General features: G+C 40.9%; 1 protein-coding gene across 14 annotated transcripts in view; it reads left to right on the forward strand.

Moving 5' to 3' along the window:
* FOXP1 (forkhead box P1) overlaps positions 1 to 26,176 on the forward strand; it is a 574,868-nt gene that overhangs the window by 478,617 nt on the left and 70,075 nt on the right. For 13 of the 14 annotated variants that reach the window (XM_046667607.1, XM_046667598.1, XM_046667622.1 and 10 more), the window contains 4 exons: positions 2,789 to 2,926; positions 3,972 to 4,061; positions 9,444 to 9,597; positions 15,261 to 15,465. In XM_046667607.1, the coding sequence (XP_046523563.1) occupies positions 2,789 to 2,926; positions 3,972 to 4,061; positions 9,444 to 9,597; positions 15,261 to 15,465 (587 nt within the window). The remainder of the gene's footprint in view (positions 1 to 2,788; positions 2,927 to 3,971; positions 4,062 to 9,443; positions 9,598 to 15,260; positions 15,466 to 26,176) is intronic. The other variant, XM_046667671.1, reaches the window with a different exon arrangement.

Raw genomic sequence — 26,176 nt, forward strand, 5'->3', positions numbered from 1 at the left:
CTCAGAGCTAACTGGTGTGAAAATGTGGTTTCAGATAGTAAAAGCAAAGTTAAGGCCGTCAGGATATAATAGCCTACTTCTGATTATTCAGCGACCGATCACCAGGCTGAAGGATTACTCAGGCTTCTTGCTTTTTTCCCTCCTTTGGCTGTGCCTGCTGCTTTAAGCATTTTATTACTCATCAGCACCTCCATCAAAATGTCCAAAGGGAAAAAAGAAGGGGAGACTCAAGTTCATTTTACTTTTCTGTAACATTACTACAAAAATTGAATAAATAACTGTGGGAAAAGGAGACTTGAACTATTTGCTGTGTGTAAGGGTTTAAACATTAACCGTATGTGTCAGTCCTTTTTTAACTTCTTCAGTCGATTTTATTGAAGTATAATTTACATATAATAAAATGTACTCGTTTTAAGTGTACGGTTGGAAGAATTTTGGCCAGTGTCTGCATCTGTGTGACCACCACCCCAATCGAGAGATGGCATTTCCATCACCTCCAAAAGTTTTTTTTTGTGTCCCTTTCTAGCAGAGGCTTTCCAGCGTTCTTTTAAAAATTATGACCAAGAGATTGTTTCTATGATGATTTCTGTTACAACACTGTTAATTTTGTGTTCATCACCAGTTTAGATCTTACACCACCCTATTCCTGTCTGTTTTCCTGTTCATCACCATCAGAAATTTGGCTCAAGAATATTTATATTGTACATCATCCAAGAAACGCAGAGGAAAAAAGAAACCTTAAACATGGTTCTTTTGTTTGCTTGATCAAACCTCCCTGTATGATGATGCAACTCTCAAGGAAAAGTAAACTTCTATTGTGATGTGTTGGCCTTAGCAGCTCAAAGGATAGTGATTGGCACCCAATACATATTGAAAAATTCAGAAAGTTTCTTCTGTATGAAAGCAAAGCAGACTAATTGGAATTAATTTATAGATGGTTAGATATTTTGATAATGTCTTCGTGGTGTTTGCCCTAGATTGAATGCAAGTTCACTGTTCTAATCATTGGTGATATTTCATGCTAGGAAGTATCTTTTTAAAAGGATAATTTATCCATTCATATACATCTGTCCCTTATTGCATATAAAAATATTCAGACATGCCCATCTGTTTTAAATTACAGTGTATCTACATCTACACTTAAAAGGCCACTGCAATAGGAAAAATTCGTTGATGACCTTCCAGAGTTGGGTTAATGAAATTTTTCGAATGTTCTAGCTAGTGTTTTCCAAACAATGTGAAACTTGTGCATAAACATCCCCACACAGAAAACGTGCCCACAACAACAGTGGAGGATGTTCACTGTACATGAATCTGACCTTCAGGAACCATTTTTAGTTCATCAAAATTAGTGATGCTGAGAAATCGGGACATCAGTGCATAATGACTGTGAAATTAGGAATGAGAGCTCGCTATGCAAATGACAGGACAAATCATGTGAAAAAGTCAAGATAAACTGCATATTAAGACATTATGTTACATAAAATTAATACTGCATTTCTCCCTTTTGCTTACTGCTCCCCTGAAAGATTTTTTAATTCTTTTATCTTCTGATCAGCTATTGTCTGCCGGATTTTTTTTTTAAGTGGCACACAGGCAAAGTGCAAAACATGTTATTACCTTTTATTGTAATACATGAGATGACAGCAGATCCTTTTTAACAAAGCATATCCTTTACTGCTTCTAGCTTCTTGCTGTCACATGTTTGATTAGAAACCAAAGAAAAGTAAGATGCTTAAATATTACTGTTAGAAGACACAGGTTTTGTCTTTTCTTTCATTGTTTTTTTTCTTTCCTTATCTTTTTATTTGGGGGGGGTTTCATGAAATAGTCTTCTTGTGTTACGGGGACTGACAAAATGGTTCTCATGTAGTCTGCAAATTAAACACAAGTGCAGTGATTATTTTGAATAGCTAAATTACATTCTAGAAAGCTTGCAGAATTCATAGCATTGTCATTAGGTATCCGCTTGAATACAATTTGTGTAACCTTGGCCAAGACAGCCTGTCATTTTAATGTCAGTGTTTTATCTGAACAAGACATCATCCTTTCAGATACAGTGTGCAGGTTCCTTGCAGAGATGCCCGTGCAGAAATGTGTTAACAGTTGCAAATATGAAATGCTATCAAGTTCATCACTGTAGCTGTTTGTCACTGAAATGTCATGGAAAGCGGCTTTTAATGGTATCGCACATAATATGAAAGAATTGAGACATCTGTATGCTGGGTGAATAAGGAAGGGTAAAAGGCATCATAGGAAGGGTCTATGTTCAAGTTCGGAAGGTGCGCCCAAAGTTCAGTTATCCACAAGACTGAGCATTCATTGATTATTCTCAAAATCACTGTCCACAGAGGAAGTGGATCATATTAGCTCCAGCCGCAAAGGTACTGGTTCCCATTTGCCTTCTTCCCTAAAACAGAATTCAAGTTTGTGTTAACTTCCTACAGCTCGCTGCGAGTGAAGACTCATTCTTAATAAGAAATTGAGATCTTCTAACCTAACTCCAGAGAGCATTTATTAAGCCTTCGCTCCTTGTCTGCTTTTAAGACTGCCTGGAACACCTGTCAGGGCTGCAAAGGTTTTCTTTTATTTTTCTTTATTTAAAATAAACTCCATAATAGATTAAATAGGATTTGTTGCCGCATCCCCTCTGGATCAATACGTGGTGCGTGGGAAACTGGTCAATCCTTGAAGCAGGCTGATGACGTTCTGCCACTGAACCTGGAAGGCTGAGTGCTGCGTGCGTGCGATTTCCTGGCTTCCTATTTATCCTTGATTAACATTCTAGGTTCCCGTGTCAGTGGCTATGATGACACCTCAAGTTATCACTCCCCAGCAAATGCAGCAGATCCTCCAGCAACAAGTGCTGAGCCCTCAGCAGCTCCAGGTTCTCCTCCAGCAGCAGCAGGCCCTCATGCTTCAACAGGTAATTGTCCTTCCTCCTCCTCCAGCATCCCACACAACCCAGGGCCCATCGCTCCATTCAGAATTCCCCTCACCTGAGCAGCTCCTGTTCCCGTTGAAGAGTAAGCAGAGCAGGATGGGTGGGGCTGGGCACAGATTGGTCCAGAATAATCAGCTGTATTTGCATCCCTGAAAGAGAAGGACCCTGCCAAAGCAATTCAGGTTTGGGCCTGGAGAGTACCCGATGGACTGAGATTAGGGCTGTAATTGGACTTGGTAGAAATAAGATCTTTTAGGCTTATGTGGCTTTACACTCTTTTATTTGGTAAGCCCAGAGGCTTCTAAATGGTGTGAATCAAAGCAAAACGGGGAGCATGTTGGGAGCCGGTTTAAATGTGACAGCTCTTGAAGTCCCCATTTCAACTCAGAAGCTTACAGAATTTTCCTTTTAAACATAAAGAAGCATTTTGGAGTTGGTTAATTGTGAGCTGCCAAGTTGATTTTTCTTCTTTCCTGTATGCTGATGCTGAAATGAACTTCTGGCTGCCGTTGTGCTTGGGGACCTAATATTCGGGCTTCATGGACTCCTGAACCAAATAGATGAGATTTGGTACTATAGTGACAGGAGTCGCTGGGCTGAGGTGGTGGGGCCGGGATGCAGAGGAACTGCCCACGCTCTTGATGCATACACCGAACAGCCTTCCACACTGCCCAACCCGACCATTTAGAAAGCACGCGCACATTTCGCTGTAGAGATTCACCAGACTCTCTCAGCAAGGGCGTTTTAGCTTTGTTGTACAATCAAAGGTCATTCCTTGCCTTATTTTAATTAGTTTGTGTAGAAAATGGTATGTTTTTCATCAGTTCATTTTGGAGATTACTTTTCAAACAATAATGCCAAGAATAGTTAGTGTGCGCTGAAATTTATTGTCAAGTTTCAAACTAAAGGTCAGGCCATTACAGATAAAAGGATGCTATTTTTCAAATCACAGTTTGTGTATGGCACCGAAAGGGACAGTGGATTGGCGCTACCCTCTGTTACTTACCGTCCTCTCTTTCCTTTGTAGCAGCAGCTTCAAGAGTTCTATAAAAAACAACAGGAACAGTTGCAGCTTCAACTTTTACAACAACAACATGCTGGAAAACAGCCTAAAGAGGTACCGACAATACATATTTTACTTTCAAACCACAGATCCCAGAGGACTATCTAGTGGCTATTAAACTGTCATTCATCTTTTAAATGATTGCACAACTGAGCTGACTCTATCGGTTCTCAGCTTTCAGACCAAGAGTTATTGTCCTGTTTTCTCTCAGATTTTTCTGGGTTCCATTTGCTTGCCACCACATATTTTATAGCGCCACTTCAGGTGTCCCTGTGTCAGTACTGGGAACAGGAATCGTGGGCAGGTCCTTCAGGGCGACTTTTGCAAACTGGTACAACTGAGGGCAACAGGTACCCCGGGGAAGCCGAGGGCTTTCAGTAAAATTCTACTTGGACACACACTTGAGGTTTTTTTTCCCAGCTCAGAGAGCTTGGGTGTGTGGTGATGGCCTTTTCCTTTGGAAGAATAATCTCTTGGGAGGTTGGACAAACAAACAAACAAGTTAGAACAAGATTAAACACCCCTATCTGTGTTTCACTTCTTCCTGCAAGTTGTCCATATCGTAATTGTGAAAGGCATGTATGAGAGGGCACGAGTTAAAGGTAGAGACGACTCCAGCTTGCGTTATTTGTGTTTTCCTGACAAAAAATGGCATATTACAGTAGCTTCTGTGTGCACAGTACTTTGTAAGAACACTAATTAGTGCATATGCCACACCAGTCGGTTAGGTGACAAGATTGGCTCCATCAATGGTAAGGCCTTCACAAGGAGAGTTTCCCTCTCGCCTTCTAGACATTTCCATGTGGGTAAGGCCCAGTCTCTTGGGGGGCGATTTATGGGCTTGTATGCATCATCATGACATCCTTCTACCCATTCCAGAGTTATCCCTCGTAACTCACCTGCTCATATTTTTACTATGGACTGAATTCTTTTCATTTAACTTCTCCTTGGACTGACACAATATATAATTTAATAAACAGCTCACAGTTCAATTTAAGGGCTTCTTCGCTGGCCCCAAGCAGGTGGCCACTTTCATTTAGTTTGGAAGGAGTCTTAGCAGGTGACTCTCCACTTCCTTGTCCCTCCCGTGAGTGTGGATGCCGAGCAGCGCCAATTCGCCGTGCTGGGAATGACCCAGTCATTCTCCCTTCGCTGGCTCCTCCCTCTACACAAATTGGGTACATTTTCTATGCCCTGCCAAGTTTTCACCCTGGAGTCCTGTTTAGCAGCATGGATGTAAACCCCTGCGGAGTAGAGGCATTTTTGGGGTGAAGGGGAGGAGGAGTTTTAATGAAAATGCTGACACAACCTTAAGTACAGTGGCGCGCTACTGGGTGCTGCTATAATAAAAAAGGGAACAGATTAAAAAGTGTCTAAAATGTAAATCTAAAGGACTAACAGTAATTAAAATGGAAATGGCACAGGGAGGGAAGGCATGTAATTGTGAGATATCACTGTGCAGAAGGCTCTCAGCTTTGTTTTGCTGGCTGTTTTTCTAATTCAGTAGGGCTTACTCATCAGTGGCAGTTCAATGCGCGTTAATGACTCTGGGATTGCAGGCATCACTCTGGACAAAGAAATGATTATTGTGCGGTCAAAAGAAGTTCAAAGACAAGAAGGGAATTTCAGTTTTTTCCTTAGAGATCCACATTCAAGAGCATATAAATTAAGCCAAATGTTAAAAACCACAGTCTGAAAGCTGACTTCAAAGTCACAACTCTCTAATTAATGAACTGCGAGCTTCAGTTTGGACAAGTTGTGGTTTGATGCGCCCATAAATCAACATGACAGGCCTGTTTCACAGTCTCAGACAGTGCTTGTCATTCAGTCACATCAGATGTAAACACAGCAGAAAAAAGAAGGGATATGAAGGAGGTGCAATTGATCAACAGAATTGGTAAAAACCCACTTTTGAAGCACATTATGCATGATCACAGGAAATGGTTACAGCCTCAAGAGGTTTCCCCTTCTGCTGTTGCTTTTTTGAATCAGATTTCTAACAGCCTTCAAAAGGGAGAATAAGAATTATGGAGTTTCTCCCCTGTGGCTCGCAGGCAATAACCCCCTGTTGTTATTTTGTGCTTCTTCCTTTTCAAAGGCATCAAAATTTAGTTTTTTAAAGATCTTTAACTCTATATTTGAAGACAAACAAAAAAGGGCTGCCACTGTCATTCTTATCAGTTACCAGGGATTGTGTTTTTCCTTTCTGTTGCCACTTCTTATTAACCTCTTATTTGGTCTGTTAGACATAGTTTGGAATGCACGTCTGCATGCTGGGAGAACATGAAAGTTCACATGAGCTCAGAGGGCAGATAAAGAAATGAGAAGGGGAAAGTTACACAGCAGAAGGAAGGATAAAAGTTAACTCTCCCAAATTGCTGCTGTCAGAAAGGGGGCATCTCGGCACACAAAGATGATGGTGGTGTCTGAGTTTGGGAAGGGAGCGGGGAGAAAAAGGGAATACTCTGTGTCTGCACAAGGAAAAGGTGAGGCGTTGTAGGAGCATTTTAGCATCTCCGGGACACTAGGCTTGCTGTGGTCACGCTTTGTCATCTATTTTGAAGGCAAAGGTGATACAGGAGAGTATGCTGCCTTAACGTCGTGAAGGGTAGGCAGACCTGCAGGCAGGTCTCCTTACATTCCACTGTATGTTCACGGTGCCAGTGGATTTGGCCAAGACCTCTTGTGACAGGGATTAAGAGCACCTTATTCTCTTGAGGTAAGGGGGTAGGCTCCTGAAATTATCATGCAGGTGGTGGTCCTTTTGTGCTACAATGAAATAGAGTCTCATGGTAGCAATTTCACAATGCAGACTGGTGGTTATGATTTTAACAAGGTTTGAACTTGGATGTTGACAGATGGAGCAAGTATATTAATTTACTGAATCCCCAGTCATTAGTGGCTCATAATTTCGAATCATCAGCTCCCTTCCTTTTTCCCTTTTTTGATTACCTCTGCAGCAAGACCCTAGATCCTTAGCCAGAACAATGTACCTTGACTCTGTTTTTTCTAAAGTTGCCTCGAGATGTTTCCTTAGGAAAGTTAGGCTCCACGTTGAGTTTAGACCTGAGACCTTCCTTAGCAGATAGATCTCCTGTAGCCCAAACAGCTCTTTAAGCGACTGCTCATTAATATTTGACAGAACCGGTGTGGAAAATAGAAGGCAGAATTAATTTTAAGTCAAGCTACAAAAAAAAGACCCCATCCTGTGTGGGTGAGGTAGGCTAAGTTGATTGTTTTAAAAGGGCCGTTTGTCCCGGCAGTTATGACAGTTTATGTTAGGCAGTAGGGAGGAGCTGGAGAAAGGAAAACAGACCTTTGACTGCAGCTCTAGGGAGGGGATCCGAAATGTGAGGTTTATCAGGGCATTTTAGCATTTTAACACTGACTACTGACCTGTCGAGAGGACTGCTCCGAGACCTTTTTTGTATGCATTCAATTGTGAGAAGTAAACAAACCAGCTCGTATCCTGTGTTTGGTAACTGGGTGGGGAGCACCGTTTGGCAACCAGTGTTGCTTTTAAATTCTTTCTTTGGACAATGGGCCTTGTATACTGTTATATCCTGGCTTTTCAAACGTGGACAGCTTTCATGAGCTGTTAGGGATGGCCATGGAGACAACAGAAAAGACATCAGTCATTTTATATAAATACAAACTTTTTAAACATTTCATTTACAGTCAGACAGGAAACACCCTCCCCAAAGTCCGGCACTCCCCCATTATTTTCTCCTTCAAGAAGAGCTAATCCCTCAATCTTTTATTCTATCAGTGTTGTTTTTTCTCTCTCTTTTTTAAATGTCGCGAATTAATATCTGTAGAAGAAGTGAAAAAATCGTTTTGACATGAATATAACTATCATTGGGTTTTACATTAATGTGATAACTTGGGAAGGGGTGAAAACAATTGGATCATTTTATGCATGCTGTTCTTAAAATGAAAACAGTGGCTTTTCATTTCGATTTATTTAAATTTTTGTTGTCAGTGATAGAGAACTTGTTTTTCGGAGTGAAATTCAATTAACTCTCTCAGTGGCGTGGTAGTAAGTCTGAAATTGGTTGCTAATATGAGAATGATGGTTTTTACTGTAAAATAAACTACATGGAGACCGAAAGGAAACCACCATTTTTCTCTTCCTTTGAACTTCACATCGGAAGGTCTTGAGAGGCGCGTACCATCTTACGGATGTATCAGATCAAGGTCATGTCTTAGGCTCAGTGACTGCAGTTGTTTGTAAAGGATAGTGATTGGAACCTCCGAAAGGGGTGGGTAGTCCTTTCAGCTGTGAAAGTCTCTCTGATGTTTTCAATAATACTCAGAATTAGGAAAACGGATCTTGTTCTTTTCTGAAAGAATCTTTTTTTTTTGGCTACAAAGAACCCTTTGCAAAGAAGGGTTAATTTTCCTTTCGTAATTGTTAGCCATAATGTGGCTAAGACCTCCACCTCGATTTGATTCCTAGCAGATTAAGGATATTAGATAATTTCCTTCTATTTATTGTACTACTGCACTGTATTATCTTTCTATCACTCAGATAATTACTGAGGAAATCTACATTAATTTTTTTGGCTGGAGCAAGGCCTGCTAAACACAGGAATGATGTATTGATGTTTTACACAACAAAAGTTTTCCTCCTGTCATTGTCCAATCAACAAAAAGATATTTATCATATCGTAAAGCCCCTTCTTTTCAAGAACAAAGCGGGTGGGGAAGCGGGACAAGCAGGCAGACCTAGGGGTTTCTGAAACTAAAGCCAAGTTAAGGCATCTGAAGCTTAAAGTGTCCTTCACATTAAACACTCACAGTCGAGTACGATGTTGTTTGCTAAATTATGAATGTGTGTAATTAAAATCTAGTGGCTGTTTCTATGAAAGATTTACAATGTTATTTCATCGTTTGTCATGGCTAATTAACAATATTAGATGAAGTTTTTCTTCTTCAAAGGTCTGATTTTTTCTCATTTATTTATGTCAGAAGTGATAAACACAGTAGTTAAAAGCTCCTCCCGGCCGGTGCAGGGGTGCAGGCGGGAGGAAGGCAGCTTGTTCTTTCACACCTCAAAGGTTCAGGGTTCAAGTCCCTCCGGACCAGAGTGGTGCAGTCTTCTTTCTAGTGTGAATAATTAAAAATTCGAAGTCTAGAAGTTCACATCTTGACGACAGAAACTCAGGCCTTTGAAACTGTAGGAAGAGCTGACTTGATTGACAAATTGTTTTTCTAAGGGAGCAGGCGGCAGAAAGGTAATATGTCCACCCCTCACTTCTCTTCAGAGGTGATGTCTTCTGTCCTTTTGAAGCCAGTCTTGACACCGAGCCCTCCACTAAACTCTAGTGACCGTTCCCAGTATTTGACGATGCCCGCATGTTTTGAATCATCCATACTTTTAACCTTCCTTGGGAAGCGGCCATCTCATTTTTTTTTCTTCCTGATTTCTTACAGCAACAGCAGGTGGCTACCCAGCAGTTGGCTTTTCAACAGCAGCTTTTACAGATGCAACAGTTACAGCAGCAGCACCTCCTGTCTTTGCAGCGCCAAGGCCTTCTAACAATTCAGCCGGGGCAGCCTGCCCTTCCCCTCCAACCCCTTGCTCAAGGTAAGCATTGATTATACAGAAGGCGTCACTCTGTTACGTCTTGGGGGCAGAGGTGGTGGGGTGTCTCGTGATATATTCCAGCTCATTATTAAGGAAATTGTCCATCTAACACATGCATATGCAAACTTAGAAGAAAAGCTGGCTAGGGTAGTAATGATGGACCTTTGTAGAAGCTGAAGTGCTTGTTGATGCCAAAATGAAGACATGGGGTGGTCTCTGAAGGCTTAGCAATGGCACTGATCCCATGGTTGCATATTCTTAGAGTAAGAGAAAGAAAGACCACTTTGACTTGTTGAGCATTTTAATCAGATCTTCTAGTGTTTTCTGTTTGGAATCACAAATGAATTTTCTTGAAGGCTTTTGTTAGTCATTTTAAGCTGCATTTTATATCACGTAACTTGTTCTGTTTTAAATCTTAATAATGCTTTATAATGCCACTTTTTAATATCTAAGGATAGATTCAGGTTTATTTTTCTGTGAACGGTTAAGATTCATCTCTTTCTGTTATAAAAATCAAAGTTGTTTTTTGTTGAGTTTTCTCCCTTTTTTCTTTCTGCTTTGCTTTTGTCTGACTTGATTTTTGAGGAGGGCAGTTCTACACTCATCAGAACAGGTAGCATTTCTATCTCTATCTTTTCTTCAAAAACTGGAGTTCCTTGAAAAGTAACAGGATTTCATGGCGTTAAAAATTTCTTTTGAAAAGGCATCGACATGTTGTTCCTGTGGGTGTTGGGCATGAGAAACAAATGAGCAGCCTAGCTGTTTTTAGGACATCCTCTTGGTTTAAACAGCTCTGACTTTCACATGTGTAATGTGAATGCAAATGGATTATTCAGAACCAGAAAGAAGGGAAGGAAGGAAGGAAAGAAGAAAGTGTCTGCTGTGTTTTGAAATATAATTTCCCGTCCCATACGTGGTGTAGCAGATTTCAGTTGCCCCAGTCCTTTCAGTTCTGGTGGGTTTGGGTGTATGTATGCTCATGCCTTAAAGGCTGGTAGCTAAAGCCTTTGGTGTCTTGGGTTCGGTTGCCTTCTGAAGAGGGTTGACGATGGGGAACCTCCTTCACCCTTCATGGGTGGAAGGCATGGCCATGTGTTCAGTCACTCTTGGTGTCAAGTGGAGCCACTGAGGCATGTCTGCATTTGAATCTTTTCTCTTCAGTCAGCCACACCCAATTTCTGTCCGTCCTTTATTTTTTTTTCATTTTTGTTTATGTTTTTAATGTTGAAACCAGAGCTTTTTCCTTTAACTTCCCCCTTGCCCCTCCTCCCCTTTCTGCCATTACTGCTCAGCTGCTTGATACATAATCAGCATTTCTATCACTGTCAAAATAGAAGATTTGGTAACTGAGCAATACAGGGGGAAAAGAAACGACGCATCGGCTAATGCATTTTTGTGCTTGCAAAATGTTAGAACGTGCATTAATTACACCTTCAGGTTTATTGTTGGAAACCTTGCAGGCTGTTCTGACACACCCACTGGACTCAGGCTTCAACCTCTCTGCTCTTTTCCCACCGCTCCTATACTATTAAGTTTGCTCACTAAGGTTCATTGTTAGACTACATCAGTTAAGCTGTCCAAAAGAGGGCAATTGGGCAGTGACAAGACAAGCTCATGTGTAATGTGAAAGAAATGAATGTGGTGATGCATGAAGTGTAATCTCTGCAGTAACATATCAGAGACACCGGTAGGTAATTCTCTAGTCATGGCATTGATTGATATGCTTAGCAGTCTGCTGTAACTATTAGCCTCTGCAACATTAGGAAGAAGGGTATTTAAAATCTGAGGGGTGCCTTTATGTATGCCCAAGATGCATAAACGTAAATATAAATAGTTCCGGTGTGAGATTCTTGCAGTGAAGTGTCGTTGCCATTTTTCGTGGAATCAGGAGGTTGGTTTTGTCTCCCCTACCCCCTCGCCCAAAGTGGCTTGAGAATTCAGTCATGTTGGACTACAACACAATTTTTTTTTATCAGAGAGATGATGGCTTAAAACTGATGTCATTATGAGGTTTAAATCAACTTTCTGCTTGCTTGAACATGGTCACCTGGGTATGGATGTACAAGGACAGAAAAAGGTTGATCAACTCTGTTTGTCTTTGAGCCAGAGATACCTGGAGTTGTGAAATTGAGTTCCATGAACAGTAATCTGTCAACTGTCCCCACAACATACATTTTTTAAACCTGTGTCTGCATTTTCTTTTATAATGAAGGGGCCAGTTGTCCTGGAAAAAGAAATGTAGCAAGGCACAGGGGTTGCATGTTAAAAATGCTGGTGAGCCCACTTCATGGTAGTCATCAAGATTCTTTTACATACCTGCTCATGGCCTTGGTTAAGTTACCTTAAACACGTGCATAAAGATCCAAGAATAGGAATAGGTAAAGAGTAATATTTTGAAGACTTTTTTTTTCCCTGAAGCTTTTATGTTAGGAAATGTATATTTTTGTTGTTTTTAAGGTTATTGTAGGGCCTTCTGTCTGATTTACATAATTAGCAGATCTGTTTTTCACTGTGGTCTCTTTAATCACCAGATCCTCCCTAGCACCAGTAATTCCATATAGAAGTATACTTTCAATATCATTCTGATCTCCTATTTTTTTTTTTTAAGATTGGCACCTGGCTAACAACTGTTGCCAATCTTTTTTTTTTTCCCCCTGCTTTATCTCCCCAAACCCCCCCTGTACACAGTTGTATATCTTAGTTGCACGTCCTTCTAGTTGTGGGATGTGGGACGCCACCTCAACGTGGCCTGATGAGTGGTGCCATGTCCGCGCCCAGGATGTGAACCCTGGGCCGCTGCAGCGGAGCGCGCGAACTTAAGGACTTGGCCACAGAGCCAGCCCCTGACCTCCTAATTTTTAAATGTAAGCTATAGATAGGAGAAAATTACATGCTTGAGTATGTACCTGTTCATGGATCTGTTTACCTTGGTACTTTTAGTCCTGTCTACCATTTTGGAAGAAATGCATGCTTCCAGGAAATTTGATAACCATTTAGTGTGATGAGTGACTAGGTTCCCTTTTATCTGTCTTAATTCTGTCGTGAGATCTTGGCTGTCAAATAACATCGTCCTTTGGTAGATAGTATTCATTGGACTAACAGTTTAGCATCACTAACAAGGTGTAGCAGTGATGGAGAAGACTGACTTGACTGCCTCTCTATAAGTCTGATGAGAATGTTCTTAAATGTGATTATCACATTGTACTTTGACCCAGAAGTACGCCTGATGTCTGTCAGTGAGTTACTATTTTATTTACCATTTCTCCCTATGGATGATGAAAGTGATCTGCTAGTCCGTTGGCGTAAAAGGAGAGTAGAGTAGAGTGACGTTAGAGTCCTCTGTAGGTGTAACAAGTGTAAAAAGACATTTGTCTTTATCTTTATTTGCTGGATGAACAGCTTACTTTTAAAACAGCTTCAAAGTCCTGCTTTTCTCGCAGGGAAAGTGTTAACACAGTTGTTAGAAACTGTGTTCTTCCATCTCCCCGCCTCCCATGCAACTGACCCAGAAATCAATTAGGTTGAGTTGAAAAATAGGCAGCTTGTTCTTTTCGTGTGTATTTACTCCCTAGAAAATAAAAATAGGTGTTGACTTGTGTGGCTTTATATCAATATGCTATCATCAACAGACAAGCCTATTCACTATTGTTTCAGTTGAGTAAACAGCGGTCCGAGGGTCAGCCACATTCACAGGTAATTGTTGGTGAGCAGACAGCAGTGGCAGGCCTGATAGCTACAAACAACATCCCACGTGTCACTTCACAAGGTGTTTGAAAATAATAGCTCAGATGCAGCAAAACCGGACATGGAATTGTGTAGTGACCTTTCCCTTTGTTTAATTTGCCTCCAAGGTTTAATTTCAGGGGACAAGTAATAATTGAATATGCCTAATAACTAAATGCTCATTTGGGACAAAATCCATCAAAATGTAATTGGCATTTGATTTTTATGAAGGAAGAAGAAAACTGACTTGGCTGTCGAGGATGCTTTCTAAGAATATCTGACCACTTAATGTATCATTTGAAGCCTCCTTTATAATATATATTAATTGCAGATACTTGAGTATTTGAACATTTTCGTGGAGAACTGTTAGGAGAGACCAACTGTTTTTGTTAATGCTCCCCTCAGAAAGGCGGGGAAGGTTATTGGTCTGCTGTGCAATAATTTACTCCTCTTTGATATGCAAACGATCCACGGTGAATATAAAAAAATCCTATCAGACTCATTTCACAGTTCTTAACCACTCGGATTCTCTGGAGTCCATCGCCTCATTAGACCAGTGCTCTCCAATGCTAGCATAATTAAAATCTTTAACAGTTTAGCAAAGTAAAGATGTTTGGCTGATCACGTTGAGATGATTATCTATCCATTGTATTCTAAATGACAAAAATAAATTAAATTTAGACCTTGGCATTTTTTATTATGTGTTTCAAATGAATATAATGCACACAGCCTTCTTTTTTAATTCAGTACCTTAGGTTTGGTAAGAAACATGCCCGTTTCAGTTGCTGCTATATAGTCAGAAAATGGCAGCCTTTCTAGGATAGCTGTGTTACAGTTGATTGAAACAATGAACTGCAATCCAGACGTCCAGTTCTAATGCGGAATTTCCTTACGATGTACAGGGCTCGTGATTTCTTTTAGGTGTCTTTTCAATGGAAGCAGCTGGCGGTGTTTGTTGTTTTTGTTAGTTGCCATTTAGAGTATTTTTCTTCTGTGCACGTATATGCACCAGAATGGGCGTTGAGGTTGGGTTTGGAGATCCTGGGCTGTGGAGGCATCCTGCCAGAATAAAGGCTACGAGGTCCACAATAGTGAGATTGACACACTGATTGTAACTCTTCTTGGGGGAAAATATGGGTTGACACTTACTCCTTAAGACCCGTGTCCATTTTGACCCTCTTAAAAAACAAGAGAACTTTATTACTCACAAGTTTATTTTACGTTTTCATTTTATTCTGCAATGGTTCATTAGCATTGCTCTAAGAAATGACAGTAATAATAGTGTTACTTGTATAAAAAGTTATACAGTTTTTCAGTAGACACATCCATCAATTAAGCATGTGGTACTAGAAACCAAAATTAATGAGGAAGATAGGTGTGTTAATGAAATAATCATAGTATAATCAATTTGACTGTTAAAAGTTGAAAAGCATTTCAGGAAGACGATATGAATTCATAATTTATGTCTAAAAGTGATTAATAAAAACTATATTTAATAACAAAGCTATTTGTCATCATTTAAGACTTAAGCACAAAAATTATTCATTTTGTGGTTCATGTTGTCATAATAGTATAGTTGAGCAAATTTATTTTGAGCCCTTCTTTGTGTCTAAAAATACAATAACATCTATCCACTTTTTTTCAAAAATCTAGAAACAACAGTTTGGATGGAGGTTTACCGTCTTTGCAAAGTAGCTGCCTTTTGAATCCTCTTCACGGGTGTCTTTTATGTGTGATGAGGGCACTTCAGCTCCACTGCTCAGGGGGAGGACATGGTTGTTACTACTGCCTTTGCCTGAGTTGGGAGGGAAAAAAAAACTGCACACACCAAAACCCCCCGAACACTAGGCTTTGTTTACTGACTCTTTGATTTAATTACTGTTTGAAGAGGGACGGAATTAGCTGTTAATTGATTTAATTATCCAATTTGTTTGTTTCAGGCATGATTCCAGCAGAACTGCAGCAGCTCTGGAAAGAAGTGACAAGTGCTCATACTGCGGAAGAAACCACAGGCAACAATCATAGCAGTTTGGACCTGACCACAACATGTGTCTCTTCCTCTGCCCCTTCCAAGACCTCCTTAATAATGAACCCACATGCCTCTACCAACGGACAGCTCTCAGTCCACACTCCCAAAAGGGAAAGGTAGGAACGAGCCGCTGAGATGGGTCCAGAAACTTCTTCAACTTGGAGGGGTGGGTGGCCTCATATCACCATATCTCAGTGATCCCTAATTGGATCCATGTGACTTGAATGGGCATATAATTACTTAAGAATGTCTTCAATATGGTTTGGGTGTGAAGCATCTAATTATTTTCACCTTTCAACACGGAATTAGCACTTATGTAGATCTAACCTAAGCTTAGGAACCCAGGCCGAGTGTTTCAGTTTCTCATTGGATGGGTTGGATTTCAAGGCTTCCAGCCTTATTCTTTCTGCCAACTGCTCACTCCGTACAAGCTGATTTCCTTGGCTCTAAATGTCTTCTATCTGCCATGGGCAATTTGGAGTCACGGTTTGAGAAAAGATAGAACTTATGCTACTGTGCACTGCCCGCCTTGAAGGCAGGCCCATCTTTTTCATCATTGTGTCCCCAAAGGATATGGCCTTTTTTGTGATAAACCTTTAGTGAAGATTTGAAGGATGGAAAGATGGAAGGGATCCATGTATATACACACACAGACATGCACAGTGCACTTTTTCTTGATCATGGGGGATATGTTGTAGCATTGTCTCAGTTGCCGTACTCCTATTTGGAAGTTAAGACTTTGTATTTTGTAATTGCCCTGAGCTTCACTTGGATGTTAGTGGAAGCTTGAGGTGGTTTTAGAGATCCAGAGTACAGCCTGCGAGTGTACTGTTCTAAGAAAATGAAGCTGTTAATCCATGTTATTGTACCTTAGCACCCAGAGTATTAATACTGCTGTTGAATGCTTTTCAAAAGTGGACTATATATAGTGCTCTTAAAATTAAAAAATTTTTTTTAGTTTACTGTTTTGTGTGTGTGTGTGTGTGAATGAGAGGAAGATTGGCCCTGAGCTAACGTCTGTTGCCAATCTTCCTCTTTTTGGTTGAGGAAGATGGTCAGCTGAGCTAACATCTGTGCCAATCTTCCTCTATTTTATGTGGGATGCTGCCACAGCATGGCTTGATGAGCGGTGATGGTTGGCGCCTGGGATCCGAAGCTGTGAACCCCGGGCTGCCAGAGCAGAGCGCATGAACTGAGCCACTTTGCCACCAGGCTGACCACTCAGTTTACTATTTTTAAACGGTTTCCTATATATTTCATGTACAGAGCTTCCACACATGAAGAAAAGAGACCTTAAAAGTGTTATGTGATAGTAAATGTCATTTCCAGCAGGAAAAACAGATTCTATATTTTGGTTTTTAATAAAAGTGACTGAGTGAAAGGTTTTCTAATTATATGTTTTACTGAAGCAGTTACAAATGTAATTTCATATATTTCTTGAAATATTGAACATTAACAAGCCCACTGGTTGAATTAGATGTGTGTCTTTATACCAGCAACATTTTATCTGTTTGGAGTTTAGTAATCACAGAAAAAATTATCTGAATATGTGTGTGTGTGTGTGTGTGTGTATGATGTTCAAGCATGAAAACTATGAGAGGTGGCCAGAGATGAGCATTATGTATGTTTTAAACAAAACTTGCAACTGTTCTTTTAAGACCGGTTTGGAGTTTGCATGGCAGATGTGGAAGAACGAAAAGATGCTTTAGACTTAGTGGTTTAGAAGAGTTCGAAGAATAGGATGGTGGACAGTAGGCATCAGTTTGGAGCCCTTGCACCCAGTGTGCTTCTCTTATTTCCAGTGAGGATAGATTTGTATGTCTGGAAGCCAAGCTTAACTCTCGCTTATAAATCACTTATGATGTCTTTGCAATTTAAAAAAAAAATACTAAACCTTAGATCACTTTAAAGAAGAGGTTCTAGGCTGTCGTCCTTTGCTGTACTTGCTGTTGGTGTCCTAAGGCCGATGCCATCCATTTACTGTGGAGTGATTGAATTACATCTTTATCCATAGGCAGAGCAGGAGGCCGTACGCTGAAAAATGCCGACTGGTGCACTTAAGGTATTTGTTGCAATCTTGTCGGCCGTTGTGGAGCCTGCACAGATTTCCTGTGACACAGAAAACTCTTCTTGTTTAGATGCACTGTTCAGTTTCATTCTAAAAGGTTATGTATCTGCAGTCAGCTGATAGATCAGCAATGAGGCAAGTGGGAGAAGAATAGCCCTTTTCACGTCTTAAGGTGCATTTGAAAGTAAGTGGATCTAAGAGACTGTCGAATTCCAGGACAATAAGTTGGTTTGACTTTTTTTAATGGTCCTTATTTGTCTGCACAAATGTTGGGCTTAATCTTCATTCTACTACATGCTAGAATCAGAATATGGATCAGAAAAGAATTCACATTCCACTGAGCCTTAATCTGGATGTAAAAACAGGCTCAGTTTTCCAATGGTACGTGCAAAGAAGAAACAACTCTGAAATTATATGCCACTACCTTATCTCTTGGATCTCTCAGATTATCTGGTAGGTTCCTAGTTGTGGCTTTATTAGAAGAAAATTCTCGTCAGCACGTTTTGACTGAATATAATGAACAAGACAAATGAGCACCTTAAGTTAAAGATAGTTCAAAACTTACGAACTTAGAGAATTGATCATTAAAAATTCAATTATTAGTTAGCCAACTCTGCGTACCTAGAGGTACTTAGAAGTATTATGTGGTTTTACCTTCCTCCAGTTTATTTTTGTGACGTGTGTGATACTTTGTTTAAATAGTGGAAAATGGTAAAAAAAAAAAAGGCTATCACTATAAAAATATGTTCTCACTTACACATGGAGTTGTCATTTGTCTCAGGAGTCCCTTGGAGAAGTTTGATCCCTTACTCACCAGTGCCTTTGTGAAATGCACAGCTTTCCAAGCTCTCCCGTGATTTCTGTGTAATATTCTTTCCCCCTCCGTTCTGCTGGAGCAGCATCTGAACAAGCAGAAAACCCTGCCACACTGAATAGTAACGTAGCCCCTCAAACTCAGTCTTAGGTTAACAGCTGAAGGATCTTTTTGAGAAGATTTGGGAATGCCTGATGTAAAATTTGTTGGAAAAAGGCACTATCGCGAGAGTTTCTGTTCATTTTTAGAGTGCTGAGATGTCGAATCATGTCAGCCCGGCTGCCGCTTGGAAGGCTCCTCCTCTCGCGTTCCCCTGCATTTTGTGGACTCCTGTGAGCAGCCGCTGCAGCAGCAGCTCTGGGGTTTGGTGAGCTGCAATCTGTTAAGGAGATAAATAATGTGCTTGGCACGACACTCCTACTCTCCTCTTTAATTTGTCTTACACCAGGAAAATTATAATTAAATCATTCAGGGTAAACCCTTGAGTGTAGAGAAGGGAAAAAACACACTTTGCTCAAGATTGCCAATAGAAACCCACTTCCCCGTTGTGCAGGATGGAGACTTTGATCAATATTCAGCTCTATCGCGGGAGGAGAGCGGCTCATGTGATTTGTGAGGCGGGTACCAACGCTCAAATCAAGACTTGTTAAGACCCTGTCCCTGTGCCCTCCTGGACATTTAGCATCATTAGAATTCGGGACTGGCACCGTGCTTCGTGCTCTGATTTTTTTCCGACAGTTTGATCATGTTTATTTTGCTGACGTATATAAATTGATTGGTGCAGTAAACATAGCTCCGCTGTCAGCGCCTGAGAGAAGCGTGGTGGGGATGAAGTTCAGCAGGCAGACGCTCAGGGGAGCTGCAGGAGGAAGCAGGCTCACTCTTGCCTCTCACTGTCATTTTATTCCACAGGACCAGAGAGGCGTGACTTCTTGGGTAAATAGACAGAACTCAGACCTCGGATACCTGTAAACCTGAAGATATTTTCCTGTTTCCTTAACTTGCCTGTCTGTCTTGCTTTAGGAAATTCCAAGTTTTGGTGTGGGTAAACAAAATCAACGGAATGCAAATGAAACATTTATTAAAATGCTAAATTTAGGAAAGCCCTTTGAGCTTCTTGGATCAAAGCAGCTATGTAAATACAAATAGCAATTACTACTTAAGTAATTGCCTGAATTAAAATTCTAAATATCACATTATCTTATGGTGCACTGGGGAAAGGAAAGGGAACTCACATTTCATCAGGTCTTTCTCTGTGCCGAGCCCGGGCTCAACTCTTTGCCTTTGCAGTGATGTCTCATTTTATCCACATGACCACTGGGAAACAGTGGGGCTCATTATACCCATTTTACAGAGGAGGAAATTGAGTCATAGAGATTAAATAACTGACCTAGCGTCACGGAACTGGTTAGTGGCATATCCATGACCCACATTCAAGTCTCTCTTTTAGTTTATAAAACAGTACTTAAAGTCTCCTTTCAGTTTAAAAGTGAGTACCTAATTAGGCTAAATTAAAATCAGTGTTTCTAAAAGAAATTTTAAATTTAATTTAACAAAACGTGTATTGACTTAGCCTACTGTGTGCAAATCAGCGCACTGAAAGGAAAATGCCAGAGTTTCCCCTTTTAGGTGGATGCAGATATTTATTAGGCCTTTCATGAAGGGAGGGGATGGGTAGGATTTGCAAAATATAAATCATTTACGATCTGAAACAGCACATAAAGAACAAAAATAAACCCCATGCAGGATTTGCACACAGGCAAATGCAAAACAAGCCTCTCTCTCCTTTACAAGTATCCTCGCTTTCCTTCCTGCCTTATAAATCTTGTGTTTCCTCGTTGAACACATCATATGGTCTTTATTCCCTTTCAGCTGTCCTCTGTAGTCCATGTCAGAAATATTCCCTTTTCTGATCCTTCCCAGCTTTTTACTTTCAGTTCAACCACCATTAGTAGATGTTTTATAACTTGAGTATTTCTCAGATTCATAGCTTTTCTAAATATTTGTTCAAGGCTTCCTTAAGCATTTGGTGAAAGCGGTTTCCTTTAAACTCTGGAAAGGTTGCAGTTGTTCAGCATCTTCTCTCTTTGAGGCTATTATATTGTTCTCAAAGTCAAGTGACCCAAATCGCGCCCCTTTCTCTCTGAGGGCTAACCTACCTTCTGTCTAGGCACAGAGTTCCCTCCTTCGTTCTCATTCTCACTTCTCGACACAGCCCCATGGATTCCGGTGGCTTGCGTTTTCTACACTTCACAGTTGACGGCTGCCTTCAAACAACCCTGAAGGTTTTTGCTTGGCTAATGTACTTTCAGACAATTTTGCTTGATACACAGTCTCTGGTTTTGATTTGCAGCCTCTTGACATATTGCCATGTATTTGACTATATAACAATAATATTTGTGTTTACTGGCCCCGCTATTTTCAAAAGGCAAGGAACTCTGAAACGTGGACATGCCTGGTATTTCGTTTTTCTTTCTATCTTTTTTTAAGCTCAATTCTGTGTTGATGAATAAATATTGGTGCTCTTGGTTTACTTGCTAAAATTCTAGAGGCTCGGTTTCAGAAGTGTTCCAGTTACACAAGCCTTTAACTTTTGCATATTTTCATAGTCATATTTAGGGCCTATTGAGCCAGAAATTTAAGCAGTAATCTCTAGCTCCTACTGCTCTGAACAGCTCTTCCTCTTTTCAACTTTTTTTATTTTGTTTTTTGAAAATCAGATGATTTCTTTTGATTTGAAGCATTTGAGCAAACTAGTTACCCCAGATCTTTCTTTCCCATTAGAGCATTTTGGAGAACCTACGGTCAAATTGTCCCGAATTGTCTTCAAAATTGTTTCTGCTACTTCCTGCCAATATGTGTTGAAGCAATTGATCTGTAACAGAGGTCAGCAAATTACAGCCTACCAGCCAAATCTGGCCCACTGCTCATTTTATAAAGTTTTATTGGAACACAGTGATGCTCATTCATTTACACATTGTCTGTGGCTGCTTTCATTGCTTTCATGCTATAATGGCTGTCTTGCACAGTAGCAGCAGAAACCATTTGGCCCACAAAGACTGAAATATTTGCTAACTGGCCATTTACATAAAGAATTTGCCAACTCCTGACCTTAACATAAGACCAGTCTTTCTCAGATTCCTGATAATATTCTCAGAGGTATTTGTTAAAACATACAGCTTCCTAGGGCTTCTCCCAGGAAGACTTGGATTCCACTGGTCTGTGATGGGGTGGGGATTTGTATTTCTCATATGTACCCTTGATTCTTCCTACTCAAAGGCTGCAAGCCAGCAACTTTAGCATCACCTGGGAGCTTCTTAGAAATACAGAATCTCAGGCCTCACCCCCGACACCTGCTGAATCAGGATCTGCATTTTAACCAGATCCCTAGGGCTTTGGCATACGCATTCAGGTTTGAGAAGCAATACAAGCGGCACGTTCAGTTCACCTGGGTTTTGGCACTGTTGAGAAGGACAGAGTTTTCCTCCCAAAATTTGATTAACATCCCACACATACTCAGTGCACAAAACTAATGGCTGGCCATTCTTGTGTGAGTCAACAGAGGGCAGATAGTATTGCTGGAAGGAATGGGTACCTGGCAGATGATGGTGGTGATAATGCAGCTGACATTTATTGACTATTACTTTGTGCTGGACACATACATAAAGGACTCAACATAGGCCTTGACACTGATTTTCCCGTTTCATACTCACAGTAACCCTATGGGGTACTGTCCTCTTTGTACCGGTGGTGTTGTTGGGCCCAGCACAATTTTATAAGTTGCACAAGCCACACAGCTAGTTGGAGACCAGGCAGGGGACTGGAACCAAGGTATCCCCAACCCTCAAGTCCTTGCAATGACTGCAATATTCCAGTGGTTCCCAGGTCCGCTGCTCATCAGAACCACCTTGGCTCCACCCCAGACTCCAGGGCGTAAAGCTCAGAGGTCAGGACCAGGCCATAACCTTCAAGGTTGGTAGCCTGGGGCCAGACCTGCGTGTTCAGCCATAATCTGGGAGAAGCCCCAAGCAGTTCTCTGCGGCTGGCTCTCCACCCTCCCCTCATCTTCTTGCAAGGAGATAAGTCAGGTGACTAGCAGTGGAGAAGGCAAAGAGCAGACCAGGCATGTCATGTCAGGTGTTGTAGGGGACCAGAAAGGGAAGTGGGCGCGGCCATTTGCAGAGGCCTAAAATTCAGGTGCTTCTTTCTGCTCCAAAGCAGACTCTTAGCAGTGTCCCCTATCCCTGTCTGTCTGCACAGGAAGTAGCCTGTTGAGGGCAAAAACGTTCCCGTTTTATGTCAGAAAGAAGCACCCAGGGGCTTATCAACATTTGGTACCCAAACATGCTACTGGGTGTTAGGTCACCATCATACTTTGAATACCTGTGATTCACTTGTCTATTGCTTAAAACCAGTTGCTTCTGGGTCTTTGAAGGAGGAAGAAAGGCTCTCTTGGGAGAGTGTAGCATGGTGCTGATCGCCTCTGGTCATTCACACGTGCAGGGAGGGCAAGGGGAGAAAATCTTTAAACTATTGGCATCCCATGAGGGATAGGTTTATGGATTTTCTTGACTGTTCACTTTGTGTGGCGATTAAAAGACCAAAACTCAGCCATTATTTTCTAACAGCTGTATGTCTTATCTCAATAAAGTGCCTTTTACCATAACACGCCACCGTTAGACTCTATAAATCTTTTTCTGTTTATTGTGTTTAAATGATAGATGCTTTCCAATAAAATGACATCATTGTTCTGGAGAGTCATATTCATTTTATAAGTTTCTCTTAAATTAAGTCAATCTTAATTTTTTTTCTTGGGCTATTGTATAATATAAATCTTGACCATGGGCTATTTCATGTCTGATGTGCTAGATTTCCCACACAAACCAATATTTGAACCCTCAGCTTCTCTCATCGTGTAGGGTAGACATTCTTTTCTGATGAGTTGCCCCAGCTCGTAGGGTTTTTTTCCTGCCAGATCCCTTTGTTGGCACCCAGCCATTGTACAGGTGTTTGCACTTGTGTGGAAGGGCCTGTGCCCCCTCCTCCCAAATATGTGTTAGCTTTCTTAGCATTTATTCTACACCAAGGGTGTGAAGGAAAGCATATGGCAGAAGAACAGTAAGGACCAGTCTTTTGGGGACTCCGATGGTGTTGTCCACTGACCTGGGTTTTTCCCAAAAGGTAAAAACCTATAAAAGAGTCTTGTTGAAATGTACCCTTTACCACTTGGATTAAGTGAATAGAAAATTTTCTTTGGCAGATATTGGATCCATCCAGAAGTAGAAGGGGAAGCCAAGGGTCTGCAGAAGGTCATATGGCTTGGAAAACTGGTGTTATTCTGTTCTCGTTTAAATGGCAACCATAGATTCCATATACTTAAGCTAATAATGGGGCAAAAGAGGGGGGACCTATATTCTTAGGCCACTAGTGGGGCCAGTTGGGGGAGTACCTGTGAAAGAGGCTTACACGGGAGTCATGTTGTTCTTCTTCACGTCTTACAAAGATGCCTTTTTGCACGGGTGCTACCCTGTAGCCTGCCTCTGCTGCTCTTTCCAGGGGAGCCACCGCTCTGCTGACTGGCTCACTTGGGTAATGCAAATGAGCGTGTTACATATGTATAGCAGCCCTAAAGTTCTTTATTCCACCCCCTTTGTAATCAGTCAAGGCCTAAGTATATTATAAAGTATATTCTCCTCATTAAAACAATAGTGGAAGCTCACAAAGGGAAATTGTTAATATGTGTTCCAGCTTGTCATTTCTGCCTGTGTGAATAAAGAAGATAACTGTTCCTTTGGGAAACTATTTCGGGAATTGAGCAACAGATATGCTAGCCAGAGAATTCTCCTAACTGTAATTTTCTTTTTTGTGTGTACTCAAAAATAACATCCTGATGGGCTCCTCAGTGCCTCTGCACATGCAGAGCACAATTGCCACAGCCCAGGTGGTGTTAATATGGGACAATCCCCCGGGCACATGTTGCCAAGAGTTGTACAGCTTGTTCAGTGGCTTCGTCCATATGGCAGTCTGTCCCATTCACAGAAAGGCGTCGGGGCTGTGCCTGGTGGCTACCGTGGTCAGTGTAGTGTGAAGAGAAGGCTTCCACTCACAGCGGCCTCTGTGGCACGGTTTGTTTTATGGTAGATCTAAGTTATAATGTGCACACACACTCACCTAAGAAATTCCACAACAGCCTTGCTGGTTTCCTGCCCCCCCGCTTCAATTTCAGAAGCAAATGGTTAACTCAGCAGGTATAATTCAGGTGCTTGAAACATACCTGGTTTATAGAAAGTCAGTTAAAAAAAAATACACACACCGAGACCTTTCTGGGTGGTTGTTCACGGATTAACTCAACTTGAGGACTGCATGCCTGTACTAGAATTCTTCTATAAACTCTGTGGCTTTCGTTCTCTCTCTCTTTTTTTTTTTTTTTTTTTTTTTTGCATTTTCAGTTGTGCAAACTATTTTTACTGTGGAGTTTGGATTGTTGGGCTCGTTTTTTTTGGTTTTTAAGTCTTAAAGTTAAAAAAGGGAAAGGGAAAAGAAAATCATTATCAGCATCAGAAATCTGAGAGTGAAACATTCCCTGCAGGTGTTAGAACCGAAAAGAGAGAATCAAGAAAACAGAGATTTCCCAGTGAACAACGTGGAAAAATAGGGACTTTTAAAAAAAAACACTTTGGAAAATTTACCAGAAGGCAAAGCCTTCTCCATTTATAGACTCAAATGTTGTTCTGCTTTTGTGTAACTATTTGTGCGCTTGTTTGGTAAACAAACAGACCCCATAGCAACTGTAGCTGATGATATTTATACTACCTGTAAGACTTCCCTAAACAAATAGACACACTTTGTGACCTTCAAATTTCATTCCTTTTATAGTCCAAGGAAATCAGTCTAATAGCAAGTTGATCTCTTTCTTTCTTTCTTTCCTTTTTTTTTTTTTTTTTTCTTTAATGCTTGGAGGTCTATCTTTGAATGATCTTTCCTGTGTATGTATTTTACATCTTGGCTGTGAATGTTGGAAGAGTTTGAAGGTGTATTATGGCAGAAGGAAAGAAAAACCTAAAGTGTTTGTGTAAATGAGGTGGTGTTTGCTTTCAAGAGGGGCCATTTTAGACATCCGGTGGAATTTCAGGTTATACATCCAAAAGACTAACACTCCACTGAAATTATTACTATGGACCTTAGAATTGGACAGGTATCTATGGCTATGTCTCTGACTTTTTATATCTGCAACATTGATGGAAACATTCTGGTAGGTATGAGCCCCTATATTCAACTTACATTTTTCCATATGAGTCATTTTTATGACAAGAACAAGATGTCTCGTGTTAAAGATCAGTGTGAGAAATAAATGGCAGTTTACTTTAATAAGGAAAAAAAAATGACACCGAGAGCTGGAATAATCCAGTGGTGTTTGAATAAATTAGAGGATTGTACAGACAGAAGTAAAAAGAAACTTAAGGGTAAATGAGAAGTTGTCCAGTTTTCAACAAAAATGTGTTCCTAAGTGGGACAGAAGTCGCTGGACAGTGCAAACACGTATCCATTCATTCCACGAGACATACCAAGCTCTAGCCACGTGCCAAGTGTCCTAGGCTCGAGGGGATACGGCCATGAGCTAGACAAAGTCAGTTCTCATGGAGCTGACATTGCAGTAGAAGAAAAATAGCACAAACAAACAATTGTATAATAAAAAGACAGAATTAAGTTCTGGAAAAAAAAAAAGCAGGGAAGGGGAAGAATCGGACAAAGGTTACTATTTGGATAAATTGGTCTGGCAAAGCCTCTCTGAAGAAGTGACCCTTGAACAGACATGAGGAAATAAGAGAAAAGAGCCCTCTAGGCTGTGAGAGCACAGCAAAAGCAAAGGCCCTGAGGCAGGAGCAGAAAGAGAACATGTTTTGCTGGGTCATGGCCCATACCTCATTTAGTGTGGAAGCAGCCG

Source organism: Equus quagga, chromosome 1, assembly GCF_021613505.1.
Source record: "Equus quagga isolate Etosha38 chromosome 1, UCLA_HA_Equagga_1.0, whole genome shotgun sequence".
NCBI lineage: Eukaryota > Metazoa > Chordata > Mammalia > Perissodactyla > Equidae > Equus > Equus quagga.